This window comes from Coregonus lavaretus, assembly GCF_964263955.1.
Source record: "Coregonus lavaretus genome assembly, chromosome: 31".
Classification (NCBI taxonomy): Eukaryota; Metazoa; Chordata; class Actinopteri; order Salmoniformes; family Salmonidae; genus Coregonus; species Coregonus lavaretus.
In genome coordinates, this window is record NC_140018.1 from 33392533 (window position 1) to 33417297 (window position 24765).

General features: G+C 45.5%; 1 protein-coding gene across 1 annotated transcript; it reads right to left on the reverse strand.

Moving 5' to 3' along the window:
- On the reverse strand, window positions 1-23689 carry LOC311107173 (transport and Golgi organization protein 1 homolog; the record flags this gene model as incomplete). The annotated part of the gene is made up of 27 exons (XM_084149663.1): window positions 1-434; window positions 565-934; window positions 2082-2128; window positions 2234-2305; window positions 3094-3207; window positions 3680-3768; window positions 5276-5343; window positions 5542-5740; window positions 5926-6064; window positions 6154-6244; window positions 6368-6420; window positions 8575-8656; window positions 8843-8965; window positions 9077-9181; window positions 9297-9368; window positions 9920-10030; window positions 10151-10228; window positions 10337-10425; window positions 10556-10577; window positions 10708-10839; window positions 11872-12015; window positions 15796-17272; window positions 17329-17411; window positions 22275-23111; window positions 23237-23323; window positions 23446-23566; window positions 23664-23689. The coding sequence occupies 27 exons, from the start codon at window positions 23687-23689 to the stop codon at window positions 127-129; spliced, it is 5139 nt and encodes a 1712-aa protein (XP_084005789.1). The 3' UTR covers window positions 1-126.
- Window positions 23690-24765: the final 1076 nt, after the last annotated feature.

Below are 24765 nucleotides of genomic sequence, written 5' to 3' on the forward strand. Positions count from 1 at the left end.
GATTTTCTGATGCTTTAATAGGAACACTAACATTTAAGATACTTTAAGAAAAGATACTTTAAGAAAAATAAAGAGATGAATCGTGGTTGATTAAATGTAGCCGGGCCGTTAACGGTTGGTGGGTGTCTAAGGCTCTGCCATGGCAGAGCTGACTGAGTCCTGGGGGGCAGCTGTTGCCTGCTGGGAGCTGTAGTCTTGCCCCTGGCCCTGGGAGCCAATGCCGGGCTGGGGGCCCACAGAAGAGTCATGGCCATGGGGGGCCTGTGGCTGCATGGGGGGCTGCCCAGGGAAGTCTCTGGGGCCGCTGTGAGGAGGGTATGGGGCCGCCCAAGGGGGCAGGTGCTGGGGTGGGATGGAATGATCACGTGGTCCATAGTGCACGTAGGTACGTGGGGGTCCCATGGGTCGGGCCATAGGAGTGCCGCTGGAAACACCTAGGTAGAAGGGAAAACAAATATAATACCATAGTACCAACATAACAATAGCATTACTAACCACAACTGAAATACTAATAGCAAAGAGTCAACTTGAGGTAAAAGCTGGGGGCCAGAATTCACCACCTACCGAATGGGGGAGGCACCGGTCCATAGTGAGAAGGTGGAGGAGGGCACCGGTTGTGTGGGGAAGGGGGACTGTAAGCACCAGGTGGTGGAGGCCGATATTCGGGTGGGATCATGGGACCAGGCGGGTGTCCGTTAGGCGGTGGGGGTCCGGGAGGCATCATGCCTGAGTGTCCGTTGTCTGGTCGGTACACGGGAGGCATGAAGGGTGGGGGTGGGGGAGGAGGGATGTGGTGGGGGCCGGGGCCGGGAGGGGGACGGTAGCAGAGTCCAGAGGGATAGCTGATGATTGGTCTGAGGGGGCCGGGGCCTGAGTCGGGGGGGGAGCTGATGGGAGAGACCAGGAGGGAGCCAGGACCCTGAGGTCGAGAGTTCTGGAGGAACAACAAACAAGAAACATTAAAACGAAGAATAGCAATATGTCCATTGTGCTTGTAGCCCTGTTGCTGGCACCAACAGTGAAGACCCCTTTCATGTGATTCAAACAGTTTCGTTAGGTTAGAACAAAACAAACACAATCATGCACATGTGAGAAAGACAACAATAACCCACAATAAGTCAAGTTACACAGTTCCACAAGAATCACACTGATTTCGGAATCAGGACCGTTTCCACAAAGCATTAACCTCAAACACACACACAGCTTTAAATGATAACACATTTGAGATATCCATCATGTAGTTGTGCTGAAGTTAAGGCTTTGTAGAACAGTGCCACCATTTCACTCAGTGGGGGTCAGAGGGAGGGTGTCTTAATGTAAGGAACATGTAAAAGCACTTACAGACGGGCCGCGGTAAGCGGCGAAGGTATCAGACTTCAAATGGGAGTAGAGCGGCAAAATGCAAGCAGTTTTGCTAGTGGCTCGGGTCGTGGTACTCACTCCAGTGAGCGGCGCCGCTGGCTCGGCACTCAAGGCTTCAAAATATTAAATTAGCTGAAGTCTTGAGCGGCACATGGTTGACCAATGAGCAGAGTTCATCTTGCCAACCAATCAAACAATGTTTTAATGACAACCTTCGAACTGACAACAACCGGGGACCGCTGGTCTCTACAGGATTTTCTCGAGGTTCAATTGCCGTTTACCGAGGCCCGTCTGTAAGCGCCTTAAGACAAGTAACTACGCATGTCAGAATCCAGCCAGCAATGTTAAGTCTGACAACCATGTGAAGCCACTACCCAGCTGCCTGCCACTCCAGCCACTGATCCACAGCTGGGGTAAGCATGCTCACACACACATCCGCAATCCCTGCCACCGCTGCCTGGAACATAATACTCACTGCCTCTGGGTTCTCTGTGGAGGCCTGGGCCTCAGCCTGTGACTCTGCCTCTAGTGGAGTGGTCTGCTTTAGTGCAAACACACCCACATGATGGAGGAACAGGGGGGAGAGATGCACACACCACAGTAAGTACTGAAGGGGTTTCATTGAAACTTTCCTTCTCTAGTTCCATGTCACTTTTTCCCTCCTGACATGGTTACGTAATAAGGAAACAAATAAGCTGTGGAAATTGACTGAAACTTACCGAGCAGTCCAGATTGCTTAGTGAGGATGTACGTGGGGCCATTGTGTCTGTGGAGGAGCAAAGGGCAGAATGATTAGAGGAGATTTAGGATAAGGGCACAATTAGGGAATAATACTACATCAACCCTCAGTGACTACAAATATAATCTCTACCAGGTCTAGCAGCCACTGGGTGTTTGTGGTCAGGAGGGTAACGGCCGTGAGGGTCAGATGGAGGTCGTGGTCCTATTGGACACAAAATACACGGTGATGCCATATTCTCATCTTCTCGAATGCTAATCTTGGCTCTCCTGGTTGTCATTAGACACCTGACTCTAGACCACGTTGCTGGTTCATGCTACCATCTATTTATAGCAAAGTCTGGTCTATTTGCAGTCCGAGGAAAATGTTTGGTCATGTCATGGTAGGATATTACTCTTCTAGAACTAGAACACTTGCGGATAAATATTAATACCACATCTCATATGGTTTAAAAAAATAAAGCAAAGGCTAAAGCTTTGGTAACCTAACGAGTTGCCCCTTACATATGATCTCACAACAGCTGAACACAACAAAAACAACACCATAGTACTGGAAGAGCAAGAGGCGTTATTCCAAATTGTGAAAGCAAATGAAGGCATGGGAACATTCTGGATCATCTGGACACTCAAACACAGGTGAGAAAGATGGGTATGGCAGTAGAGGGATAAAAGATGGCAGTGAAAGAGACATGAAAGAATGTCATAGAAAATCAAAAAGGAAGTAATCAGAAGACAAAAAAAAGGAAGAGGAAAAGGTCAGAGGTGGGTACCAACTAGGAGCAGGATGAGAGCAGTAGGAAGAAAAATAAGGAAGGGAAATGATTGAAACACCACAGGGGAGGTGAAGAAAGGGGAAAAGGAAAGGTGAAAAAGAGAGCAGCGAGTCGGGGCATACAAGGGTGAACAAGGAGGGGTTTGATTGGCTGAGGGATGGTACTGCTCGGCCAATCAGAAGGGCCAAGGCTGTCCGGGGCGAGGGTTCAGGAGTCTCACCGTAGAGCTCGTTCCTTCGCCCCACGGGGGCAGAGGGGGGGCGCCCGGGACCCTCTATCATGAGAGGGGGGGACGGGGCACCGCCACTCACAGGTGAGGGCCCGTACGAATCACCTGTTTAGCAAAAGCATTTAACAACCTTTAAAACAACAAAACACACAACCAACACCACACAGCCAAATACCGCTGTCAGTCTCTCCACATTGGACCAGCTTCAAGGAATTCAAATCAAAACATCAGGAAAACATGCATTTCAGAAAGTAGAGATCAAACAGCAGATGGGGTATCAGACAGTCAAAACATCCAAGAACTAATCTGAAATGCAGTCACAGCTGAAATCCAACCGACAAGACAATAGAAATTAGCCCTGCCAGGTATGAAACACAGTGGGCAGTTCAGGAACGTTACAGAACGTTCAGATATAAATATATGATTCTCTGTCTTCAAGAATAGAGTCATTTCAGCCCTATTCATTTCATTTCTATCTGCAAGTTATATTCTGATGATTTTGCCTTACTGAATGCGCCACAGACGTGCCAGTCGCCAGCACGAAATAACAAAGGGAACTCTGAGGATTGGTTCTTACCTCGTCGGAGAGGCATGGGAGCCATCCCAGGGGTGGGCTTGAACAGAGGCCTACGGAGCTCATTCAGCTTGCTGGACATGTCAGTCAGTCTAGGGTAAAAAAGAGAACAGGCATTTAGCTTCTCAATACTGTACCTCCAAACCTAGACTAATATAGCTTACTGCATTTCAGGGCTCAAAACTGCGACCAAAACACTTGCATTTGCGACCCTTTGACTTGGCAGTGCGACCAATTTTAAATTGGTTGCTAGGGTGCCAGTGAATCTTTTTTAGCCGGTCACGTTAGTTTTTGGTTCACAATTTGCTTATTTTTTCTTTATTATTATGATTGTGCAATTGACCAAAAATAGACCATATGAACGGATCTGCCTGTCCCCATTTTGAGTGAGCAATAGGTGAGAGGTGCATTCTAATAAGCACAACCATATGACCGTTGCTTAAAATGCAATTGCGGGAAAAATACAGTTTGCAAAGCAACTACTGTTGTTCTAGTTACAGAGAGGAGAGTCACTGCTTTCTGTGAGTATATAATTACATTTCTCACCTCTCAATATGGAGTTCATGGCACCACTTTACAACTGGAGTAGGCTATGTAGTATATGGTTTTGATGCGCCGCGGAGCGCGCCATTTGCGGTGAATAAGGCTACATCAAGTAGCCTGTATAGGCCTAGAGCTGGAAGGTTTTTGTAGGACATTACATTCGCTAATATATTAATGAATTAGCCTACATTGGCTATCTAGTAACATTATCATATTTAGAGTTAGCAATCTAGATAAGTGTTTTGAGTTCCCACATCCTCAGGTGGTGAATAATATAGCCTAGGCCAATATGCACAAAGTTGTCCAAAAATAAATCGGATCATTTTGGATTCTATTTCGACAGGTTGCACATCAAAATACCAACCATGCATTCCCTGGATATGTTAGATGAAATATCTTACTTTTTCAATCCTAGACTACCATCTCAGTTGTCTTACTTGTCACAGGATTTTTTTTTTTTTCTTATACTGGCTACTGTTGATAGTGTACAAAAAGAAAACTAGCATTCCTCTTGGCTGGCCTACTGTAGACATATTGACCTCTGCTTTGAAAAGCAGTCTGTCTTAAAGGGACAATGTCCTATTTTGAGATGTAAAAAAATATTTAATAGACAGGCCTACTTTAGAAACAAAATTCTGCAATTAATGCAATGCAATTCTAACGAATAGAATAATGTCTTACATTGCAAAATTATATCATACAGCTTTTTAATACATCATTAATTAATATCCAAATGTAGCCTATTACTAGCTGAATATAGAGAGAAAGCATGCTTCCCAATGCATTTAAAAAACAGTTCACGTTGAACCCTGAGTAAATATATCCAAATCAATGTAGGAACACAAGGGCATGCTAATTTAAAAGATGGCTAGTCATTATTAGCCTGGTTCTGTATGGAATGCAGGTACATTATGGGACACAGGTCAGGTCACCATCTCTGTGCAGTGGCGAAAAATTGGTGCGACCAAATCATGTGCTGGTGCCATCAACTGAATAAGCCTAGAGCCCTGCATTGGTATAGCCCAATTGAGTCTGTTGTATTAGTGTTGCACTCACTTGTTACGAAGGTTAGTTCTTTCCTTCTTCTCGTCCAACAGAGCTCGCTCAGCAGCACGTGCAATCACCTAGAGAGAAGAAAGAGAGACATTTAAAATCTCCCGTTTTGGACTAAATTCACCTTACAATTTACTGGCCAAACAGTAGACTTTAAAAAATGTTCTTGTCCTACTGTATGTGCCATCGGTGGGGGTTGAGAAATGAGAAAAAGACACATTTCCATTGTTTCTGTAACAAATGGACTAATAAAGTTGTACTGTACATACCCAGCTCTCGTGGGATTTCTGCTCCTGCTCAATCATCTGGGCTTTGTAGGACTTCTCGGTCCGTTTCAGCTCGTCCTGGATCTCTTTGATGCGCTGCCTATACACCTTGACCTCCTCCTCGGCCTCTAGGGCCTTGCCGTCCACCTCCGTCAGCATGTCTTTCTTGTTGCGGCGCTCAAACTCCTCCTTGGTCAGCTTCCTGAAAGGTGACACACAAATTAAATCAAACTCTCAATTTAAAGTGCATTTGAAAACCTCAAACTTCACAATAAAAGAATACAGTAAAAGACATTGAACAATGTTTTTTACATGCTGTGGTGCCACTGAGAACAAACCCTACAACGGTATTAACGCATGAACTGAACTGCTTCTGGTTCTACTTACTGCTGCAAAGCATTCTCCTTCTGCTGGTACATCTCGGTCATGATCTCGTTCTTCTGCTGCAGGGTGTTGTACTGGTTCTCCAGGTGGTTCCTGTCACTTTTCACCAACAAGATGTCATGCTCCAGCTGCTGATATTGTTCTGTGGCGATAACAAGTTGATAGTGTTGAGAGAGAAAAGGGAGTGATGCATTTCAAACTCTAGTTGCTGGGATAAAGTGCTTGACATACCTTCCAGCTCTTTCCTGGCCTTCTCTTTGTTCAGCAGCTTGGTCATGAAGCGATCGCGCTCTTCTTCCACGACAGACAGAGTGGTCTGGACCTGTGGTAAGTTGTGCCAAAAGTTAGCGTAAGAGTTGACACACTTCTTGGTTCTGAGCATCAGTTTTATTGGCTTTCAGGTACACAGAAATGTTGGTCCGTTCAAGAATGAACTCAGTCTTACCCGAGAGACGTCCATCATTTGCTTAATGCGGTTTTGGATGACGGTCTGCTTGTCTGAAATGGATCAAACATAATTGTAAACACATTACTGACACGTTTCAGGAAACTAGGCGTATGTCGTACGTCACTACTTCACAGGAGAGGCATTTGAATGTAAACATTTATCAAAATTAGTTTTTTGGCAGAAATGCCTTCTGGAACATGTGAACTTTCATGTGCCTTAATAACAAACTTGTATGCCATCTGTAAATACAAATACAATTGTTAAATTACGAGCCTAGTTGGTTTAGCCACAGAAAAAGACAGGAACCTTCCTGCCAGCCATGATTGGCTGAGATAATGGATGGGCTGGACATAATGAGATGAGTTTGGATTGGTCTGCCATGTAGCACGCTTCTGTCTATAACATGAGCTTCTCAGTATGTGTAGGTAATCCTTTCTAACTTTGCTTTTTTGAAAGATGCTCTCCACTTTCTGGAGAACCGAGCTTTGAAATCCAGTGGAAGCATAGTATGATAGCTAAGGAGATGGAGAAAATGTTGTTGTTTGATTGCAAATATGTGGAGGGAGTCGAAAAGAGAACACACAGAAAGAAGGCAGTTGTATAAAACACCCGTCTCCGGATTACATCTTCAAACTAAGGGCAACCATGGCATCCGTGACAGAGGGAGAAGTGTTCATCCATGTATTCAGGTAAGAGAGTCTAGCTAGCTACATTTTACGATATTCTAAGTTTCTAATTTTGTCAGAAAGTCGTTTTCATTGCAAAATAAAGCTTACTGTTAGCCGGTGGCTCGCTAGCTAACGTTACGTGTATGATCTGTGTAGTAATATTACTCGTATCTCAGAGCCATTTGCATCGCTAGATATAGCCTAATGTTAGCTAGGTAGCATTGAACCTAGTTGGTTATTTTTAGCTACCAGCAGATTCATACAGGGTAGTAACGTCGAGTTGGAATTATGGTTAATTGTTTAGCTAGCTAGTCTAAACAAAAGACTCCACTATGCAAGTAACCATTTCACTGTACCGTTTACACCTTCTGTATCCTGTGCATGTGACAAATAAACGTTGATTTTATTTTATATAATGTGTGTGTTTACCAGAGATGGTAATGTGAAGAACATGACCGGCACAAAAGTCAAATTTGGATATAACGTTAGGCCAACGAGACAGTGTCCAAGTTCCAAAATTCTCTGGTAGAATGCCCTGCTTTTACTTCATCACACTCACAACCGTAAGCTATTTCCTGTAATTATCTCGCCCTTAACTTGTAAATAATGATCTTGTTGAGAGTTTATTTTCCTGTAATAATGAATACAAATTAGCTAAAGTTAAGACGTTGTCAGCTATATGATATGGTCATTATTTGAACTGGCTAGCCAGCTAACTTAACATTAGCTAGCTGCTAACAAGCTAGAAACTAACCAAAACATTGTTTAGAAATGTGCTTTTAGTTGCCTGGTTTGCTAGATTGACATAACTAAATTCATTTTTAAACAGATGGGTTTATTGGTGTTCAAATACAACAGTTCTGCTATTTTGGACCACCAGGCTGCTGATGTCATGCAGCCTGTTGTTTTTGGGTTTATACTTTTTCATAACGACAACGACAAGTTTGATGTCGGACGACAATAGAATGTTCATGATGTCACTGCGACAACTGTCTACAGACACGTCGATAGACGTAGTATAAACTACCCTTTAGTCTTGAAATCTTTGGTTGTTTAGTACACTACAGTACTCACTGTTTAGCACATGTGAATCCTTAAAGAGAGGGGTGGGGCATTGGCTTAAGAGGGTGTGAACAATGCTGAATGGGTATAGACAAAGAGGAGCTCTCCAGTAGGTGTACCAAAACATTAAATTGATCATTTTCTCAAAAGTGGGGTTACAAGTTTATCAACTTTCAAAGCAGAATTAATTTCCCATTGTTCTTCAACTGTAGTGTATGATATACCATTTTCTAGCTCTGAGTCTCTACTTTTATCCAATGTAAAAAACATAAGAGAAGGCTGGTGGGAGGAGCTATAGGAGGACTGGCTCACTGTAATGGGATAAATGGAACGGAGTCAAGCACGTTGTCTCCATGTGTTTGATGTGTTTGGTACCATTCAATTTATTCCATTCTAGACATTACAAGGAGCCCGTCCTCCTATAGCTCCTCCCACCAGCCTCCTCTGATTAGGACACTGTGTCAGATGACTTACCATTAGAAGCTTCCCCGTTAGCCACAACTCCATCTTTCAGGTCATCGCAGGCCTCCAGGTCTCCTAGCAGGTCAGATAAAACCTGCCAGAGAGGGAGAGAACCACCAATTATACACTACACTTTTCCCCTGGAATCAGTCAAGAAGAAGGATTTTTCTTAACATAATACAGGTGCCATGTTTCTTTGTCATCAGGGTGCGTTTGAGAAGGTGTGAAAAGGAATTGATGCGGTGTAACAATATCGTAACTTTAAAAAAAAAAAACTCACCTCAATGTTGTGGTCCTTCTGAACGAGGGAATCCTCCAGGTCTTTCTGGGACTTCTGGTAGACTTTGATCTGCTCGCTCATCTCCCTGTGCTTCTCCTCCCACAACTTGGCAGCATGGTGCAGCTGTAACAAGGAAATGAGGTCATAAAGACAGTTCTATGCAGGCCCTGCATGGCCAATGAGTCCTACACATGAGGCTTCAAGTGTGAATCGTTGTTCTGTATTGGTACTCACTGAGAGGTTCTCCTCCTTCAGGGTGGCAATATCCTTCTCCAGAACCTGGCGCTGGACTTTCTGGGCATCTTCACGGAGCTTGGCTTCATCCATCAGAATGGTAGCCTACAGATTCAATGACAAGGATAATTAAAGGAAATGGACACTTTACATTTGATTGTTGCAATGTTAACATATTTGACATGTTTTCATTGGGCATGTTCACTTATATGAACTATACCTTTGAGAGTGCGTCCTGGGTCTTCTTCCTGCTGCGCTTCAACTTCTCAATGGTTTTGTCCATTTCAGACATCTATGGGCAAAGATAATGATAAGCATAATGACAACCATCTTTCTCTGTGCTCACCAACGAGTCATCCTATTTAGGCTAGTAGCTGGCTAATAGTAGCTGCCTATGCTGTCTACATCAAGAAGCAACTGCTCTCTAGGGCGGTTATCAATTCAATTCAATTTCAATTTAAGGGCTTTATTGGCATGGGAAACATGTGTTAACATTGCCAAAGCAAGTGAAGTAGATAGTAAACAAAAGTGAAATAAACAATAAATAATAAATATTAACAGTTATCTCTCTCGTTTGCAGGCTGTCCTTTCCTCTCTGTAGTCAATTACCAAATTTTCTGCACTAAACTATGTTGAATATTTATTTGCCTGTTGAAAATTAAAACTTCCTACAACGTCTCAAAGTTTGTGCTTGATTTGATTTCTCTAGAGAAACGGCACATTGAGCTCACAGAATAAAACAAACTTAATTGAATTAAAAGAATTGAACAGATGTCAGACAATTGGTTGTTTTGAAACCAGGGGGAACATTTTTATTCCGGCTAATCGCTCAATACTACTCACCACATCTTCATGTTTCGCAGTATTGGCTCGCTCATCGTCAAAGGATCTGGCGAGTAAGTTATTTTCCTTGTCCAGGCGCTCATTTTGTCTCTCCATCTCTTGCACAATATTCTATTGGATAGAAAAATAAAATGGTGTGTCAATTCAAACACTATGGAAAACAAAAAATTTATAAAAAATAGTCAGCATGACAATGATGTGTGATCAAGATAATATTTCCTAGAGACTCACCTCCAGTTCCTGGATCTTCTCCAGAGATGAAGTGACAGATTTCTCAGATTGCTTTTGCTTTTCTTTAAGTTCTTCGCCCTGAGGGGAACCCAGTAGAAATACATTATCAAAACATTGTTATGTCCCTTAATTCACGTTGAACCCAAAATTCTGGATCTTGGTCAGTGAAAAGTCTCTGCAACTTACCTGTTGCTGCAGTTCAGCAACCTTTTGGAGTATCTCCTTCTTCTCTTGTTCAAGCCTTTCCATCCTGTCCGTCATCTCTTTTTCAGTAGCTAATAAAACATATGACAAGAGTATGAATTCAGACATGGTTTACACGTGACAAGGACACCAGCCTGTAGGCAATATGAATGAGGATTCACTACGCACCATAAATTGCCAGAGAGAAGTAGAAGAACTTACTTAGATATGACTTGCTTTTGACCTGTGAGAAAGGGAAAAGAAAAGTGGCAGCAAACAGCCTCCTCAACAGTAGCATACGATACATCATAGAATAACATGAATCATTCAGATGATGAAATTATGAAAGCAGTGACTGTACAACAAGGACTTACAGATAGAATGCTCCTCCAGAAGAGGAAGAGGAAGCCGATGACCCCGGCACCTGCAGTGACCAGCACGGGTTCCCAGGACACGCCGTAGAAGTCTGGACCTGGCTTCCATTGCTCTGGCAGGCAGGTGACCATCTGGGGAGACACACAGGCCCAATCAGTGTTACTACAGCACATGTCTGGCTTAGCAAATAAGTTGGGCAATAGTTGGGCTGAGATGACAGAGGAAAATCAGTGATGTTAAACATTGAACTAAACCATCAGGCATTACAGTGTTCTGTTTAAAAGCATGGCTAATGGTTATCCCACTGAGCACCCTCTCAGTCAATGCGAAGCACATCTTCAGATCAAATCAAGGTGGGTTTAGAAATAGACCTAGCCTATAACCCAGTTGTTGATCAAAATCAATAAAGAGAGAATATTTGCCTTAACCTTACGTAATCAATGGGGATTGGATTGGCCTGGAGCCCTAACACTGTCCAACCATGGAGACCTTTGCACAATGCACGTGGCATACAGGCACAACACAGAACTTCCATCGCAGTCGCTCAGTGAAATTCAGGGATTAGCTAAATGAATCACCACAGCATGGATCTAACTAACAAGCCTTAGGCCTAGGATTTAGAGTGCAAAAGATTGCATCGTGTGCCCTTTCACCCTGTAAGATGGGCAATAAACAAAACAGATTATTGCATAACATCACTAGACATGAGCCACATGTATATTTAAATGGCCTGTAACCTCAGGTGATAGTTATGCAAGGGGAACATGTCAAAGTAAAATTCAACAACTTGAAGACACCTCTCTATCTGAGACACAGATAGAGGAAGAACAGATACTGCCAGTCTGGTAAGTGTGACATTTAGTTTTCTATGAGGAAGAGGGCTGGCAACTTCCACTTTGAAAACATTGAAACTAAAGAGCAATCTAGTGATCCATTCTAGGCTGCAACTATTGGGGAAACGCATTAGGTATTGGAGGACAAGATCATTCCCCAAGACATTGAAGCTGCCAACATGATTCAGTTTCAATGTAGCTAGCAAGCCAGCCAGCCATACGGCGGCCTAAGACTTGACTAGCCAGCTAGCTACAATAGCTATTATAGAAAGAGTTCAACAAGATATCCTCCATACATTGGCAGTATCAACACTGTAGCCAACTACTTACATATTGAAGTTCCGTTAGAAATAATACGTAGAAGACAGACAGTTGATCAGATTCTGTCATCAGGGGCAACGTGGGTAAAGGGGTTGTTTCTTCCGAATCCATCGCGACGCTACCGTACGTTAGTTTGACAGCTGAGCTGGCTATCTGATGTTAACTAGGCTATTCAGAACGCTGAATAAAATATGATTATTGCATCACAATATACATTCTGATTCGGGTTTATCACGTCTTTGTTGGATAGAACTAAAACATTCCACAAGTTTACTGACAAGTGAGCGTAATTTCCCACTCGATTTCTCCATTCAATTTGCCTATCTGACTCCCGCAGATTTATTATGATACCTCAAAAGCACATGTAGATTATTTTTCAAGCACTGGGTACCAAAACAAACTAAGCAAATATAGAGAGGATATGACTCTCACAGTCTCAGGGTAGGCTATCGTCCCTCAACTACATTTATATTAACCTTTAAAAGTAAGTCAAAATTGATCAAATAAATGTTAATATAAATGCCTAGTTGAGGGACGACGCTAAGGGTTGGCTATCCTTATTTTATTTTTTCTGTTCTCAAAATAGTAGCCACTCTACTATCAAGGTCCAGGGAAGCCCGGTAGTGAACATATTTGGGAGGACCATCAATGATGGTAATGATCCAAGTCACATGCCATTGCAAATGAAATGACAAAAAAGCATTGCAACTAATTACAGGCCAATACCAAAGACATGAACCTCTTTCTGCCTATTCTTACAACCCATAAAAGTGATGTTGGTCAACTGTGCTGGTCCATTCCATATTCAGGGTCAATATCTCCCCAAGTATTGCCTTTATTGTTTAAAATGATCTATATCCCCCCCCCCCCCCCCCCCCCCATTAATAATATTAAGATTTTCCCCAGTACTGTTTGAGGCTTACTTAACTACATGATTCTAGGGATGTGAGGCACTGAGCCTACCAAATATTTTGTACCTGAACCTCATTTACGTTCTCTTTTACCATTTTGTTTAATTTCACTTTGTTGTCACTAGCAATAGATTGTATAGATGTGTCACAGTCCCCTTTAAGACTAAATCCATTTTACAATGGCTGTACTTGAACTCAACATGATTCTGAGTTGCATAGAAAAGTAGCAGATGCTACATCCTTTTGACTATCTGGAGATAGGCCAATACAATCATTGCTTGTTTACTGTTATTTGGTGATTTACAGAAACAAAAGTGTTTGGGGTTTCTTGTGCTGTGTGACACATTCCTCACCATATTTACGTTTCACTGCATTTCTCCTCCCCCCTCTGTGTTTGGTGTTTTTGTATCAGTTAGTTTATTGTCTTTGACTGTTGCACTGACTAAAGTTTATGCTGTCATCCTCATCTCCTATCTCATTACATATGGGTGACGGCTCAAAGGATTGGTCAACTCAACCTTGTTCCTCAATCTGATTAACAAAACTGAATGTTACCTCTATTCTTGTCCCACATATTCCTAAAATGTTTGATACTACGTTTGGTGACAATGGGTTTTCCAATTGGCCATTGCAAAGTTTTGGCAACTTCCTCCCAAAATTCGAAATGACACTTTTCATTATGCTGCATAATGGAATGTATTGCCATTGAAATAGCATGATAATTCCCCTAATTTTTTTGAGTCTTAACTTTCTGATCCTCCACAACATCCCTGCCACCCCATACAATTTATGTTTCCGATTTGGTGGTTCAACAGCCTTATTTTCATTCATCTGTTTTGTCAAATTATTCTGATCTATGCATTTATCAGTAAGGTCGACTCCACAGTTAACTCTTATCACCATAGACAACAGCGTCACTATCAGTACAGTCAACTCCTACTATAGCACTAGGTCCACCCTTTACCAGTCCTTCCACCAACACCAGACCTCTGCGACCAACTCCCTTCCCTAATTTATTCTATTCTATTTTATTCCATTATATTGTTGTTAAATCATTATTATATATATGTTATTATAGTATAGCCTATAATTTCGTCCATCAAACAGGTAGGCCTACCTTTTATTTCTTAAATAGGAAGAAATAGGCTCGAACACGAAGCCCACTTGTTATAAAGTCAAATTAAAATGAAGACCCTATTGAGTAATCCCAACCCCACTTTATTCTGGCACCTAGAATAGTTCTCTCTATAAGCCAATATGTAATTTATAGGCCTATAGTGCAGGGCTACGCAACCCTGGTCCAGGAGTGCCGCAGACATTTCATATTCTGGATTGAACCAACCTGGAACATCAGGTGTGTTGAATTTAGGCAATCACTGAACTGATCAATTAGCTCAGTTGGTCAGGTGTGGTGCCTAGTTGGAACAAAATCCTGCAGAACCTGCTGCACTCCAGGAACAGAGTTGCCTACCCCTGCTATAGAGCCCCACAGTGGAGGTGTCATAATACCCATAAAACCTAGCGGTCAAACAGGGAAATGGTTCCAATTGTTTTTCCACCGTTCATTTTTCCTATAGGGAATTTTAGAAACACTTAAAATAAGGTCTGTGTTTCGTGTAGGCTTACCCTGGCATGACGTTTTGATAACCATTTAAATCGCTCTTGGACAAGGTGACTTTTATCAATATATTCGGCTCTATTTACTCTCAGATTCAAAAAATGCTAATTAGCATCAAAGTAGACATGCAAGACTACAAATCCCTGCAAGCCAAAGTCAGGGCTATCCAGAGCGTATCATATGCAGCAGCTGGTAAAAGGGTTGAGGGTTTGAATGGTGCACTTGAAGTCCACTAACTGTAAGTCGCTCTGGATAAGAGCGTCTGCTAAATGACAAAAATGTAAATGTAAAATGGAAAGGCCTTCACTGCAGGCTGCAGGGGTTGCCTTTCACCAGCAGGATCCTGACATTTTAAAGGTTAAGAAGGTGGACTTTGTGGCCTTTATAGCTATGGTGATAAATGGCACTGCCAAGGTGGAGAGAAGGTCCAGGAAGATAGAAATCATTGTAGAAGCGGCGGAGAGGTTCCTGGGGCTGAAAGATTTCTCGACGAAGGAGTTACATGGAATATTGTCACAAGCCGTACCACCGTCTCAGGCCCTAGAGCCTGAGAAGGGAGATATGGAGAATTGAAAGAAGGAAGAAATAGGAGTTTTGTTTTGTCAATGTACTATTTTTATTTGGGTGGATTAAGTTAGTTTCCCTATCACGTATGGATTTTATTTTTACCTTGTTTTGGTTTCAACCCATCCAGTTGGTGGCGGCAATACACCTTTTTAGGTTGTAGTCCACCATAAAGCCCACAGAAGAAGAAGAAGAATAATACAGTGTATTGCAGGCATTTTTTAAAAGTTTTTTTTTTAGTCATTTAGCAGACGCTCTTATCCAGAGCGACTTACAGGAGCAATTAGGGTTAAGTGCCTTGCTCAAGGGCATATCGACAGATTTTTCACCTAGTCGGCTCGGGGATTAGAACCAGCGACCTTTCGGTTACTGGCACAACACTCTTAACCACTAAGCTACCTGCCGCCCTATTTGACCTTGGACCATGTTTTGAACCGCACATTTAATGCAAATACCACTTAAATAGGAACAAATATGAATCATTGTTAATGTTTAGACAATTATTTTTGTCATGAATAAATTGTCAGGAATGTCTTCTCTTCCTCCGCATCAGACATTTCCCCATCTTTTGAAACATTCAGAGGTTCAAACAGTGAGTACATTTTCATGCATTGCAATCTCACTGGCATTGTCAGGATGTGTATTTGTTCTGTCAACAGACTACTATTTACTTTGTTGTACTTCTTGGGCATTTCATAAATACAGCTTATTATGCAAACCAAATCTCCAGGCATTATTATCATGTCATTAGCAATGTATGACACTTTCCAAATATGCATTTAACAAAAGGTTTTAATTCTCCTGTACTCTGACATTAACTTAAACTGATTTTTAAAAAGCAATATTACCTGTGTCCGGGTGTAGTTGACTGCCAACTGCCAAGGGAGCACTGTTTCTGGCGTTTGAGTACTTCTGACGCAGGGTGAACACCAACTCCTGGAAGTCGTCCAAGATGGCAGCTTCCTCAATAAACTCACCAGCCTCCTGCTGCAGGTCAGTGTTCTCCTGGGCATCCAGCATCCTCTCAATCTCATCCAGGATTGGTGTTTCAGAGGCTTCCAAAATGGCCTCCAGCGCCTTTTCAATGTCCTCACTGGTGTTTGTCTGGGACAGCCGGGCAGCCTTCAGCTCCTGCTCCAGGTCAGAGAACAGGAACTCCACCCTAAAGAGGTTCTGAAGACCCAGAATCTTTTGGAAGCGCTCCATATCCTCCTCCTTAAAGTGGTCTCGCAATAGTGTCAGCCTCAACACATCGTCACTGTATTTCGGCTCTTTGCTTGGGAAGGGATCCGGAACCTTCTCTTCAAGTGAGGGTGTGTGGCTTTCAGCATCCTTCTCAGTCTCATGCACCTTAGGTTCTATGTCAATTGCCTCGTCGTGTTGGACCACATCCAACACATCACTGGATACAACATCGGTTTGTGTATCATTATTGGGTTGCTCTGACCCAAATTCAGATAGACTGTCTTTGTCCTTTTCATCACTGTGCTCAGTTTTGGATGAACACAATGATGCATTTTCATCCTCCAGCAACTCTTCCTCAATCTCTTCCCCCTCTAGGTGTATTGAATCCTCCTCCTCTATGAGGAGTTCTTGATGGCTCTCTTTCACCATTGTTTTTTTACTTAGATCTGGGACCTTCTGGCATGGTTCTCGAAATCGTATGAAAAGCTCTGTACCACCCTGTTTCAATGTATTATCTACTTGTGACTCTTCGACAGCTTGTTTCTGCTCTGATTCGTTAATTTTACTATCAAAGTCTGAGAGCATGTCTGTCTTTGAGAGCTGTTTAGGGACTGGGCTGTCATCTACTGTAAGGTTCTCTGCTAAAGCCTCCTCAGTGTGTTCAAAGGGACTTGCCTCATCAGCAGGAGGTGTTGAAGGTTCAATGTCACCTTCTTCAGATTCATCCTCAAACTGCAACGTCTGGGAATCCTCATCAGGTACTTTGACAGCATCCTCACTGAAATTAGAGTCTGCAGGTTCCTCAAAGATTAGCTCATGTGGCTGTTCTGCTTCCTCTGACTCCTTGGGTTCTTCAATTTTGGGAGACTCCTCTGGTGTCATTTCACCTTCGTCATCATCCTCGTCATCTTCCTCTGAACCGGCAACATGAGCTATTCTTTCCCCACCACTGACAATGTTAAAAACTGTATCACCAAATGAAGACCACAGGTTATTGTCCTTGGAGTCCTGTTTATGTGTATGAGGTACCTCTGATAGACTGTCTTCCTCATCTGTCTGATCAGATTCCGGAATGTTCTTGTCAGGGTATCTGATGCGGATGTGGTGAGGAATCAAGTGCAGGACACAGGAGCTAAGTCAAACCAGTCTTTACTTGAAAAGACAAAATAACAAACGGGTCTAACCAACCGGAGGCGAACAATACGCAACAGTGCGTAAAACACAAAACCGACCTCGCACGAAAACAACAGTGCGACGGTACACGCTAGCGACTGGCAAAAAGTGAACAGCACCAACAGACAGGTGAAACCAATTACACACAACACATGACAGAAACAACGAGAACTTATAGGACACATAATCAACACTAAACATGAACAGGTGTACCAAACAGACCAAACCAAACAAACATCGAAAACAAAGAACGGTGGCAGCTAGTACTCCGGAGACGACGACCGCCGAAGCCTGCCCGAACAAGGAGGAGGAGCAGCCTCGGCCGAAACCGTGACAGTACCCCCCCTTGACGCGCGGCTCCAGCCGTGCGCCGACCCCGGCCTCGAGGACGACCAGGAGGACGCGGAGCAGGGCACGTGGGATGACCACGATGGAACTCAGTCAGAAGAGACGGGTCTAAGATGTCCCTCCTCGGCACCCAGCACCGCTCCTCCGGGCCGTACCCCTCCCACTCCACGAGATATTGGAGACCCCCCATCCGACGTCTCGAATCCAAGATGGACCGCACGGTGTACGCCGGTGCCCCCTCGATGTCCAATGGGGGCGGAGGAGTCTCTCTGATCTCATCTTCCTGGAGTGGACCAGCTACCACCGGCCTGAGAAGAGACACATGGAACGAGGGGTTAATACGATAGTCACTAGGCAGTTGTAATCTGTAACACACCTCGTTCAATCTTCTCAGGACTTTAAACGGCCCCACAAACCGCCGACCCAGTTTCCGGCAGGGCAGGCGGAGGGGCAGGTTTCTGGTAGAGAGCCAGACTCGATCACCAGGTGCGTACACCGGCCCCTCACTGCAGTGGAGATCGGCGCTCACCTTCTGACGACGGATGGCCCGCTGCAGATGGACGTGTGCAGCGTTCCACGTCTCCTCCGAGCGCCGCACCCACTCATCCACCGCAGGAGCCTCGATCTGGCTCTGCTGCCATGGTCCCAGAACCGGCTGGTAACCTAACACACATTGGAAAGGGGTTAGGTTAGTTGAGTAGTGGCGTAGGGAATTCTGGGCCATTTCTGCCCAAGGAACATACCGTGCCCACTCCTCCGGCCGGCCCTGGCAGTATGATCTAAGAAACCTACCCACATCCTGGTTCACGTGTTCCACCTGCCCATTACTCTCAGGATGGTAACCCGAGGTAAGGCTCACCGAGACCCCCAAACGCTCCATAAATGCTCTCCAGACTCTGGAGGTGAACTGGGGACCTCGATCAGACACAATATCCTCGGGTACCCCGTAGTGCCGGAAAACGTGGGTGAATAGAGCTTCGGCGGTCTGTAGGAAGGCCCGGCATAGGGAGCAAAAGACAGGCCTTAGAGAACCGGTCCACAACGACCAGTATAGTGGTATTCCCCTGCGAGGGGGGAAGGTCAGTGATGAAGTCCACCGAGAGGTGAGACCATGGTCGTTGTGGAACGGGCAGGGGTTGTAACTTACCCCTAGGCAGATGTCTAGGCGCCTTACACTGGGCGCACACCGACCAGGAGGAGACATAAACCCTCACATCCCTGGCTAACGTGGGCCACCAGTACTTAGCACTAAGACAGTGCACTGTCCAGCCAATACCAGGATGTCCAGAGGAGGGTGACGTGTGAGCCCAATAAATGAGTCGATCCCGAACCTCGAGCGGAACGTACGTCCGACCCACAGGACACTGTGGAGGGCTAGGGTCGGTACGCAACGCCCGCTCGATTTCAGCATCGACCTCCCACACAACCGGTGCCACTAGACAAGACTCCGGTAGTATGGAAGTGGGCTCAACGGACCTCTCCTCTGTGTCATACCGCCGGGACAGGGCGTCTGTCTTACCGTTCTGGGACCCAGGGATGTACGTGATTTTAAATAAGAACCTGGCTAGAAACATGTTCCACCGAGCCTGGCGAGGGTTCAGTCTCCTAGCTGCCCGGATGTACTCCAGGTTCCGATGGTCAGTCAAAATGAGGAAAGGGTGTTGAGCCCCCTCAAGCCAATGCCTCCACACCTTTAGGGCCTGTACCACGGCTAACAGCTCCCTGTCCCCTACGTCATAATTTCGCTCCGCCGGGCTGAGCTTTTTAGAGTAAAAAGCACAGGGGCGGAGTTTAGGTGGCGTGCCGGACCGTTGAGATAGAACGGCCCCTATACCGGCCTCAGACGCGTCCACCTGTACTTGAAATGGTAAGGCGGGATCCGGATGCGCCAGCACCGGAGCCGAAGTAAACAGGCCCTTCAGTTTCCCAAAAGCCCTGTCCGCCTCAGCTGACCACTGCAAGCGCACCGGACCCCCCTTCAGAAGAGACGTGATGGGAGCTGCCACCTGTCCAAAACCCCGGATAAACCTCCGGTAGTAATTCGCAAAGCCCAAGAACTGCTGCACCTCTTTAACAGTGGTTGGGGTTTGCCAATTACGCACGGCTGACACACGGTCCACCTCCATCTTCACCCCTGACGCGGACAACCGATAACCCAAAAAGGAGACCGACTCCTGGAAAAACAGACATTTCTCCGCCTTGACATACAGGTCGTGCTCCAACAGCCTCCTCAACACTCGACGCACCAGGGCTAAATGCTCGGCTCGGGTAGAAGAGTACACCAGAATGTCATCAATGTACACGACCACACCTTGCCCCTGCATGTCTCGGAAGATCTCATCCACGAAGGATTGGAAGACTGAAGGAGCATTCATCAACCCGTATGGCATGACGAGATACTCGTAATGACCCGAGGTGGTACTAAAGGCTGTTTTCCATTCATCGCCCTCCCTAATGCGCACCAAGTTATATGCGCTCCTGAGATCCAGTTTTGTGAAGAACCGCGCTCCGTGCAATGATTCCGTCATAGTCGCAATCAGAGGGAGTGGATAACTGTATTTCACAGTAATCTGATTGAGACCACGGTAATCAATGCACGGGTGCAACCCTCCATCCTTTTTCTTCACAAAAAAGAAGCTTTAGGACGCAGGGGAAGTGGAGGGCCGTATGTATCCTTGTCTCAAAGATTCGGCTATGTAAGTCTCCATAGCCCTTTTCTCCTCTTGAGACAAAGGATATACGTGGCTCCGCGGGAGCGCCGCTCCTGCCTGGAGGTCTATCGCACAATCCCCCTGTTTGTGAGGAGGCAACTGCGTCGCCCTCGATTTACTGAACACAAGTGCCAAATCCCCATATTCAGGGGGAATGTGCATTGCGGGCACTTGGTTTGGACTTTCCACCGAGGTCGCCCCCACGGAAACACCCAGACATCGCCCCTCACACTGAGCAGACCACTCCTTGAGAGCCCTCTGTTGCCACGAAATGGAAGGGTTATGGGTACTTAACCAGGGAATTCCCAGCACCACCGGGTACGCAGGAGAGTCGATCAGATATAGCTGAAAAGTCTCCTCATGACCCCCCTGCGTACACATCTTAAGTGGTGCTGTGACCTCCCTAATCAACCCCGAACCCAACGGGCGGCTATCTAATGCATGAACGGGAAATGGAGCGTCAACCGGAAGGAGGGGAACCCCTAAATCTAAACAAAATTTCCGATCAACAAAATTCCCAGCTGCGCCTGAATCTACTAGCGCCTTATGCTGGGAATGAGGTGCAACCTGTGGAAAACTTACAGGTATACAAAAATGCACAACAGAGAGCTCTGGGTAAGTGGGGCGTCTACTCACCTGGGATGGCTCCCCAGTGCGTGGCCTGTTGTCCCCTCCTCCTGGAGACCCTCCCCAGCACCTGGCCGCAGTGTGCCCCCCACGGCCACAATTGGTGCAGGGGACTCTTTCTCCTCCTCTCTCTAGCGCCAGCACCCCCGAGCTCCATAGGGCTCGGCTCGGAGGTGCTGGAGGATGGAATGGACGGACCCCACTCGGGACGTCCACGGGTGGCCAGCAGGGTGTCAAGACGGATGGACATGTCGACCAACTGGTCGAACGTGAGGTTGGTGTCCCTGCAAGCCAACTCACGTTGGACGTCCTCCCGTAGACTACATCGAAAGTGATCGATAAGGGCCCGTTCATTCCACCCTGCATCTGCCGCTAGAGTCCGGAACTCCAGTGCGAACTCCTGTGCGCTCCTCCTCCCCTGTCGGAGGTAGAATAGACGCTCCCCCGCCGCTTTCCCCTCAGGTGGATGGTCGAACACGGCCCTGAAGCGACGGGAGAACTCCGCATAGTGGTGGCGTCTATCCTCCTCCATTTGGCGTTGGCCCATTCCAACGCCTTGCCTGTGAGACAGGAGATGAGGGCGGAAACGCTCTCGTGTCCCGAGGGCACCGGGTGTACAGTGGCCAGGTAGAGCTCCACCTGCAGGAGGAACCCCTGACACCCGGCAGCCGTGCCGTCATACGCCCTCGGGAGCGAGAGCCGAATCCCACTGGGTTCCGGACCTTGGACGGGCGGACCGACCGATGGTGATGGTGTGATAGGTGGGGTGTGGGTACCCCTCTGGACTCCCATCGGTGTAAGGTGTTGATGACGTCCTGCAGAGCGGTCCCAAGTCGATGGATCTGATCATCCTGGCTGCGGACGCGCTCCTCCAACGACTCAGGCGCTGCTGTTGCTCCTGCTGACTCCATGGGAAGGTGTGTAATTCTGTCAGGGTATCTGATGCGGATGTGGTGCGGAATCAAGTGCAGGACACAGGAGCTAAGTCAAACCAGTCTTTACTTGAAAAGACAAAATAACAAACGGGTCTAACCAACCCGGAGGCGAACAATACGCAACAGTGCGTAAAACACAAAACAGACTGCGCACGAAAACAACAGTGCGACGGTACACGCTAGCGACTGGCAAAAAGTGAACAGCACCAACAGACAGGTGAAACCAATTACACACAACACATGACAGAAACAACGAGAACTTATAGGACACATAATCAACACTAAACATGAACAGGTGTACCAAACAGACCAAACCAAACAAACATCAAAAACAAAGAACGGTGGCAGCTAGTACTCCGGAGACGACGACCGCCGAAGCCTGCCCGAACAAGGAGGAGGAGCAGCCTCGGCCGAAACCGTGACAGTTCTTGTGTTCCAAATTAGAAGGTTCTTCAGAAAAAGCCAGCAATGGAGTTTCCCTGAGATGATAATCACTTTCCTCATCCTGCTGATATTCAAACTTGTCACTTTCCTCGTCCTCCTCGTCATATGGTGTCACCTTCCAAGTGTCCTCATCATCAGAGGTGACAGCATCAAAAGTTAACTCAGGGATAGGTCTGCCTTCTGAAAAACCATCAGGTGCATTCTTTAACTCAGGATCATCTTTGGATAGAGGTTCTGAGGGGGTTTCTTTGGTCTCACCTTCCTCTGGTTCAACAACACTGTCCGGCACAGAGTCCTCTGTCCTCTGCTGATCTTTCTGAAGGTAATCTTTGATCCTCTCAGCTGTGGTCTCAAGTACAGTGTCAGATTCCACTCCCTTTGTGTCAAGAGTTTCAGGCTGAGGCAGAGAGGACTCTAAAGGCTCAACATGTCTCCGATCTTCATAATCTGAAACCTCCTCTACAACCTCATCTGGAACCTCATCTACAACCTTATCAATGTCCTCAGGAACATCCCTATCAATCTCATAATTTTCTGACAGTGTCACTTCAGGTGGAGGCTTATCCACTTCCACTGTGGTGCTCTCAGCACTTTTGGTTAGGTCAAAAGTATATGTGGTTACTTGCACAGATTCCTCCTTGTCTGTTAACAATAAAGAGGAGCCTAACAGTGAATCAATGTCATAACTGTCAAACTTATCGTGTCCAGTGTCAAAGCAAACAAAGTTGGTTTCCTGAAAAGAAAAAGAAGACATTATTTGAGTCATACTACCCATTTCAGAAAGAAGTTCAGTCATTCCAGATACTTGCTTAAGTGATGATACATTGGCAGTAGTGAAATAGGCCTAAATCAATTTACCTCAGAAGGAACCTCCAATTCTTTTTCAGTGTATATGTGATTGATTACAAGTTGGTCCTTATTGAAGTAACCAAAGCGGTTACCAACCTATTGTACGAAATTGCAACAAAAACAGAGAACGAAACATGATGTTAACAAAACAGAAAATGCTTCAACATTCCTTCTAGACTGCAATGTTATCACATAATTAAATATTAACTTATACTTACACTCCCTGCCCATATATCTGTCCGTCTGCCTGAGAGTTTATAGTAGACATATATAGTCTCTCCTTTTTTAAATGACAGAAACCGACAGTCTGGTCCGGTGAAATCGCTGAAAGCTTTCCCCCTTCACAGGAGCACTGTGGAGAGAAATGTTTCAAAGATCAGTTGTTGTGGAGATGTAACCCCTACCAAAGATTCCGGCCCATGACCCAGCCACTGACCTGGGCGTCCACGCTACGTGCCCCATGCACAATCAGGGCGTGAATAGAATAGACATCTCTAAAGTTATCTACTTCTCTTTTTACAGAGCCAGAGTATCAAAAAGGAAAGCATCAAGGGTAAATAGAATATTGTTTTTAACTTGATAAGGTAGATGCAAAAAGAAAAGAACTTGCAAGCAGAGGGGTTAATGACATGACAGTCTTTTATGTCAACAATAGCTAGCTATATAGCTAACCATGCCTATACACCATCTTGCAATTTGCTTCCTAAGCCAACACAGAAGTATGATATCTTTATGGTCCGTTTAGTAAGTAAGTTAGCTAGTTGATTACAATCAAGCTAACACATCTCTATTGTGTGTATGGTAGGCTAATGTAGCTAGCTAGCTAACTAAGAAGACTGCCAGATCAACTGGCAAGTTATGTTATGTAGCTAGTTAGCTACTCCAAACTTGTGAACATTGACTATGAGCCCTTGGTTTCAACAAAATATGTAGGCCGAAAACTTGTTTACATGGTGCAAGCTACTAATGATTAGTTACCGGAGTGTAACTCCAGTTCTATGAGTGGAGCGGAGCCCCATAGGGGAGCTCTGCTCCTATTGGTTTACCCACTGCCCTAAGGCAGCATCAGCCTGAGACAAAATTATGCACACACCTGCAGCCAGTAGGAGTACAGGTGTCCCTATAAGAGGGGATGCGTCCCCTCAATCAGCCTCCCGAGATATTTATCTTCAGCGAGACTAGAGAGGGTCGGCAGGACCTTAAGTCCTATGGGGCTCCGCTCCACTCATAGAACTGGAGTTACACTCCGGTAACTAATCGTTCTATATCGTGGAGCTCCGCCCCATAGGGGAGCTCTGCTTCTATTGGTTTAAGGCGGAGCGTAGTGCCCCAAAATGTACTCCCTGCCGAGCCCAACACTTCCCATCAAAATGAAAAGGTCAGGCCTAGCAATGGCTGCAACCAATTCCCGCAGTACTGTAACCACTGTCACCCTACAAGTGTCACAATATACTGCGTCATCGGTTAAAAACCCGCCCCACCTAGTCCAATGGCAACACCATTGACTAGTGGGCAGATCACCAGAATACCGGCCATAC